The sequence below is a fragment of the Terrapene carolina genome, unplaced genomic scaffold (genome assembly GCF_002925995.2).
Source record: "Terrapene carolina triunguis isolate 2854851 unplaced genomic scaffold, T_m_triunguis-2.0 Scaffold189, whole genome shotgun sequence".
NCBI classification, from domain to species: Eukaryota; Metazoa; Chordata; order Testudines; family Emydidae; genus Terrapene; species Terrapene triunguis.
This window is the reverse complement of record NW_020664540.1, coordinates 12,469,119-12,475,941: the sequence shown is the minus strand read 5'-3', so window position 1 is coordinate 12,475,941 and position 6,823 is coordinate 12,469,119. Positions and strand designations below refer to the sequence as shown.

General features: G+C 46.8%; 1 protein-coding gene across 7 annotated transcripts in view; it reads left to right on the top strand.

The window, feature by feature from the left end:
- The window catches only part of SAMD4A (sterile alpha motif domain containing 4A), a 210,446-nt gene that overhangs the window by 180,272 nt on the left and 23,351 nt on the right, over positions 1–6,823 (top strand). For all 7 annotated transcript variants that reach the window (XM_026654161.2, XM_026654165.2, XM_026654164.2 and 4 more), the window contains one exon: positions 1,638–1,723. In XM_026654161.2, the coding sequence (XP_026509946.1) occupies positions 1,638–1,723 (86 nt within the window). The remainder of the gene's footprint in view (positions 1–1,637; positions 1,724–6,823) is intronic.

The following is a 6,823-nucleotide window of genomic DNA, read 5'->3' as shown; positions in this document are numbered from 1 at the left end:
AGGGGCGGGCTCAGATCTCCCTAGCTCCGCCCACTCCAGCCTCCGGATGGGCTCCTCCCCCTCCGGGGCGGCGGTGAGCCACACCGACTCACTACACTGCCCCACCACTGTCACTGCACTTTGAAATACAGGAGGAACAATTATACTGGGCAAAATCCTTTGTTGCTGGTGTAAATGGCTTCACTGACTTCAATAGCATTTTGCCCATTTATACCAGCAGAGAATTTGTCCTGCTATGGTCAGTACAAAACAAAACTAGTTTCTAGAACTGAGGAATGATTTAAAAGAATATCTACGAGGGATGGGGGAGTCCATTCAGCCTCATTTTTGAACCATGCAAACATCTCTAAATCGTTCCTAAAATAGCTTTTCTGTAATAAAAGTGGTGTATACAGAGCACGTGATGGTGTGCTAGAAAGGTTCTCTTCACACTCATTTGGGAGGACCTGCCTAACTTACTCAGAGCTTCACCGCTCTTGGGTAATTCAGACTGCCCACTCCCAACACTGAGTGTGACTGTTCTGTGTAGCAGCTTGCTGGGTGGAGAATGGAGTAGTTGGGTAACAGGGGGGACGGGGGGAGTTCAAACAAAAAAAAAAAAAGGAGTCAGACTTCCATGGAGAAATGTCAGCCCTGGTCCATTTCCAGCACTTTCTGTTTAAAATGTATGAATAGAAATAAAATACAAATTACGTAGTAACTTCAAAGGGCAGAAAATTGAGCCCGGTGTGTAATTTCACACCGATTGGCCACCTACTTTGAGAAAAATGGTTCTTTGTGCCCCATTTTAAGCCCATATCAGACCTCACTGCTAACTCTGGTGCCATGACCAGCGCCTCCATAATGCATGAAGTTGAGTGGTATGGAGAATTATCAGTAGAAGTTGGGGAAATGGCATTGTTAGGAGGCCTTCTCTGAAAACTGGGGAAATTTAGTGGTCACCATGAGGGTTAAAATTGATGGAAGCCATAATGTAGAGAAGGCTCCTGTGACCAGTTGTTTTAATTATGCTTGCTTTCCAGCAGGTTTAACTAATATGGCAGTTCTGGCTGTAGAATTCTGCAGCTCCTACGGACTTTAACACCAGTTCAGTTGAGCCAGGGTCAGAATGGGTGGGAGTGTTTTGGTAAATTCCCCCAATGCAGACACCGTCTTATTCTATAAGTTAATTTGCACACACTTTTGTGGCATTATTTGAAAATCTTGCTGTCAGTCAAATCAGTGGGAATTTTGCCATTGACTTCAGTGAGACCAGAATTTGACCCTGGAAGCAATAGATTTTAAACCACACCACACTCTTTGTGTGACAGTGTCTTTCACGTGTGAGAATAGGATAAGATAGGGGGAACCAGATTCTACTCTGTTACTGCTGATTTGCACAAGTATAACTCTAATGGAGTTACTCTGGATTTACAGCAATGTAACTGAGAGCAAAATCTGGCCCTAAATATAGATTGGCATGGCTGGAATTGTAAAAGCGTGTCTTTATACACAAGTGCTCCATTGATGACTCATTTCAGACAATTGCAATGGAAGTTTAAGACCATTCTTAAAAACAACACATTGATTTCAGTCCCGTTTCCTGGTCACCATGTGTTTTGCTAGCTATCCTTTTTTTTTTGTTTGTTTGTTTGCAGTATGTACACAACTTTTAGTTTCCAGACCTGACGAGGAGAATATAAGTTCCTATTTACAGCTCATAGACAAATGTCTAATTCATGAGGTGAGTTGTGTCAGATCTTATAAAACTGTTGTTCTCATTGCTTAGAAACTGTTTCCAAAGTTTCTGTTTATGTAAACATTTTGGTTTCTAACACAAATATTTTTGGGGGTATTAATAGTAATTCTGACTGAGGCAGACTGTAAATGCAATGTGATGCACAGAAGTGTAGGTCACCGTGTCCCTGTACAACATCAAAGAACTGGAATTGAGAAATTCATCGTGCTTGTGACGTTATGATCAACAGCTGGATGACAGAAAAACCCAGGATGAATGTGCATGGGGTTTCTAGCAGAGAGACTAAACTATCATTCAGCATTTCCAGCTTCTATTTTGTAGCAAACATTCTGTGATTCGGCACCTACCATTCTGTGTGCCTCTTCCTGAAAGCTGCTTGTTTATGGATTTTTTTTTTTAACTGTAACTTTTTCTGAAAGGAACATTACCATGTGTCCTTTAGGGTGACTGAAACATGTTTTGAGCTCCATATGCCATAGATCTAGGGCACAAACCCTGCTGTGTATATTTATCCCCTTATGTGTACCAAGTTCCTGCTGCACTTGTTACTCCTGGGGGAATTCTGTGCCAAAAAATTAAAAATTCTGTGCAAAGTATTTTAAAATTCTGCATATTTTGTATGTCAAAATAACACAATATAATCACACCAGTTTGTTATTTTGGTAATTTATTTCAAATACCTGTCATCGAGTATGTCTGTAACAGTACAGACTGGGGAAAAAAGATTCCGGAAATGTTTTTTTGACAAATAGATTCCTTGCTAGACCTATGAATACAGAACTCTTGAGTAATTCATCTAAACTACAATACAGAACTGTATTGCCCGCACCCCTCAGAAGCAGTGCAAAGGCTTGGGGGGATTCAGGGGTAACAGAGGAGCTGAGGGAGAGGGAAGGAGCCTGGAGTGAACCTGGAGGGTTATTGGGTGCGGGTGGGAGAAGTATGGGACAGTTTTTTGTGGGGAGAGTGATTGTGAGGGAGTTGGGGAGCCTCCCCCATGCAGACCCTGGCTGACCCCTAACCTTTCCCATTCAGTCAGGCACATCTGCTCTTATCCCCGTGTGTCCCTGCAGCCTCCCTCCGCCATCCACATGTAGGGTGACCAGATGTCCCGATTTTATAGGGACAGTCCCGATTTTTGGGTCTTTTTCTTATATAGGCTCCTATTACCCCCCCCCCCCCTTCTGTCCCGATTTTTCACATTTGCTGTCTGGTCACCCTATCCACATGCACCCCCCTACCCTCTGTCCCCATGTGGCCCTTCAGCCCACCTCCCATTCAGCCCCTAGCTCAATGCTGTCACCCCACTAGTTCCTGAGCCTGCATCCAAGTCTGTCCCCCACTAGCTCTTCTGAACCCCAATCTGTGATCCCCCCCAGCAGCCCTGCGTGCCCCACTCTGTCCGTCTGATGCCTCCTCACCTGACCCCACTGTGAGGAAAGCAACCTCTCTGGCTAACTGCCCTCTCTTCTGGCACCATAGCAGCCTCTGGTGGGCGAAAGGTGTACTGCAGTTCCTCTCCAGCAGAATCTATATTCTATGGAGAAAAAAAATCTGCGGGGGACATTAATTCTTCATGTGTGCAGTAGTGCAGAATTCCCCCAGGAGTACCTTGTATACATATGTGCTGCACCTGAACTTACAAGATGCATGGCATTACATGGCCATGCATCTGAGATCTGGATGGATCTCTAAATGTTTTCCAGTGTCAAAAGATCTGCAGTTTACACTGTGTCTTTACATGGTCACTTGTGTATAAAAGTGGAGTCTAGAATCACTAAGAAATCTGTACTATCCTACAGGAAAAGGAGTGGCAGCATTTTGGCAAAAGTACGTTGACTGCTGTAAACATAGGTATATACAGTATGCTAGGTGAAAAAAGGATTACATTACAGAGTTCTGAATCCTCCAGTTTACTGTGACCACGTGCAGGACCGGCTCTGGCTTTTTGGCCGCCCCAAGCAAAAAAAAAAACAACCCGGGGGGGGGGGGCGGGGGGCCCCCCCGCCCGCCGGGCGGGCCCGGGTAGCAGGGGGAGGGGGAGGGAGCGGGCGGGAGAGAGAGAGGGGGGGGGCAGCCCCGCCACCTGCCGCCTCCTGGGAGGGCTCTGCGCTGCTCCGGTCGGCTGGGAGGGAAGGACGCGGGCTGCCCTGCTGGGCTTGCTGCAGGGCGCTCCCGTCCTCCGCGCCGCCGCCCCCTACAGGGCGGCCAGAGCAGAACACCACACACACACACAAAAAAAGCGGCCGTGCCGCCCTAGGATTGGGCAGAATGCCGCCTCCTACAAGCTGCCGCCCCAAGCACCAGCTTGCTCGGCTGGTGCCTGGAGCCGGCCCTGACCACGTAAGAAGCTATTACCTAAATAATAGAGCTCTCCGCTGGTTCTTGGGCATTTCCCATCCTTATAAAGGCTCCGATTCAGGAAAGCACTAAGTATGTGCTTAGGGTAATTAACCATTGGACCAATTTATCAAGGGCCATGGAGGAATCTCCATCACTGGTAATTTTTAAATTAAGATTGGATTTTTTTTAAAAGATATTCTCTAATTCAAAGGGAACTATTCTGAAGAAGTTCTGTGACCTGATATACTGGAGGTCAGACAAGATGATCACAATGGTCTGTTGTGGCCTGGAATCTCTGAAGGGTTTTCCTGAATCTGGGACAAAGACGGAGATTTCCAGCTCAGAAGGGAAGTCACTGACATTCAGGGTTTAAAAAAAACAAACATTATTCTCCCAGAATGCTTCTGTCCACAATAGTAACAAGTTTGCCAAGAGTTTTCAGTGAATGGTAGTGAACTGTCAGCATACATTGTCAACGTACAGTTTGCCACTTGAAATATACAGCAGCTGCACTAGGAAATTTAATTTTACTATGGAAGTGAGTGGTTAGTTTGCTTTCCCACCTCAGCAATGATTCTGTCTGAGCCAGTCACATAGTGTAAATATAACCAAAGCTTCTAGTATGTGAGTGTACAAAGACCTCTTCCACCTGAGTCCAAGTTCACGGAGATCACATGAAAAGCTCCTTTCACTCTAGTTCTTCATGTATTTCCAGACATAGCAAGATTTTTTTCCCCTTGATTGCTTCATGATGAGTCTTGAAGTCAATGCAGCATTATGAACTTCATCCATCCTAGCCTAGTCTTTCCCCCCCCCTGTTTTCTTTATATTTCTGACATTAACCAAATCACCAAGAAAGAAAGATCAGGCTTTTAGTAGAATGTGACTAGACCAGGGGTTGGCAACCTTTCAGAAGTGGGGTGCCGAGTCTTCATTTATTCACTCTAATTTAAGGTTTCGCGTGCCAGTCATACATTTTAATGTTTTTAGAAGGTCTCTCTCTATAAGTCTATAATATATAACTAAACTATTGTTGTATGGAAAGTAAATAAGGTTTTTAAAATGTTTAAGAAGCTTCATTTAAAATTAAATTAAAATGCAGAGCCCCCCGGACCGGTGGCCAGGACCCGGGCAGTGTGAGTGCCACTGAAAATCAGCTCGCGTGCCGCCTTCCGCACCCGTGCCATAGGTTGCCTACCCCTGGACTAGGCCTTTGAAATGTGATTCTGGCTGGGCACATCCCAGCTGCACAGGAGGGTGCAACTCCAAACTCATTCTCTGGGTGATGTAAACAGCGTTACACTGCTCTGGCTGCAATGGTATAAGGGAAGTGCTTGTTGGTATTTTCAAGAAATATCTTAAGTGGAACAACATTTCCTCCCAGGCAAAGTAGGGGCGGGAGGGAATAGATGCTCCATGCCCTATGAAGCCCCAGATTTTTCCTTGCATATTACACATAAAATGGAGAGCTTGTGAAAGGTGCAGGATTGAGAGGCAGAGAGACCGTGGACCTCTCTTTACCCTCTGACCACTCCCAGCACAGGCAGTGGCTGTGCACAATTCCCCACATCACCCAGCCAGTGTGGCTAAACCTTCCCCTGGAAAGAGCACCTTTTATGGGGGAAGAGGATAGTTCACTTTCCATCTCCGTTCAGCTCTTGGGGGGTTGAGACTGCCCACCGAGGTGCCAATGGCTGCTAGCTGTCACAGTGGTGGGTTTTTTGGTGGACACTGTTCCCCAGGGAGGTAGGGAGAGAGCACCAAACTCATGTCACGTTTGCTACTTCACCGCCATCAGATGGGGGACAGTTTTCAGACACAAAGCTTGATTCCAGCTGGAGACCTTGAGAGGAAAGGGGCAGTTCCCTTCCCCTCATACTTCAGACACCTACCTCCTCCTTCGAGTGCTTGCACATGTCCATTCCAATGTAGGTGCCCGCCCCAAGCACAGCCACTGGAATTTTTAACCCTAGTGGTATCTCTTGGGTCAGCTCCAGCGCCCTCTGGTGCCGCACGCTCATAGCTCTGGTATAAAGGGGCCTGTCGACCCTGCTCTCCTTCAGTTCCTTCTTACCGCCTGTTACGGCTGCTGGAACTCCTCATCGCTTAGGCGGTCATTCTCTTAGTGGTTTTCTGACAAATGTAGTGTAAATAGTTCGTGTCGTTTTTAGTAGATAGTGTCGTCAGTTTGGACACCTCCGCTCTTAGATAGCGGAGTTGTCCACCGTCCCACTGCCGGGGCTTACATCGGTCAACGGGTTTCAAGCTCTGCACTTCATGCAGTAAGTCTATGCCTTTGAGCGACCCTCACTCCAGCTGCCTCAAGGGGAAGCTTATAGGAAAGACCACTTCCAAATTTGCAGGGATTTTAAGCCCCAGAATAAGCAGGACCGAACCGTACTGCACGTTTGAAGGTCCTCCTCTTGGAGGCAGCCTTAAGACCGGCCTCGGAGCTGCACTCAGACTTGGCACCGAGTACCTCAGCCTCGGTGCAGAGTGCACCTCCAACACCCCGGAACTCTTGGCGCTGGTCATCTTCCCCGGTGCCCAAGAAGAAACACTTCGGAACCTCCATATATGGTCTTTTTTAAAGACAAAGTCCAGTTGCAACCACCCCCATCATACCTTTCAAAAGTTGTCTCTCAATTCCATTGCAGTCAAGCAATCTTTCTGCCTGTGTTCTACCCTCAACCACATGCGAACAGGGAGGAACAGCACTTCCACTCATTGGATGTACGCCGG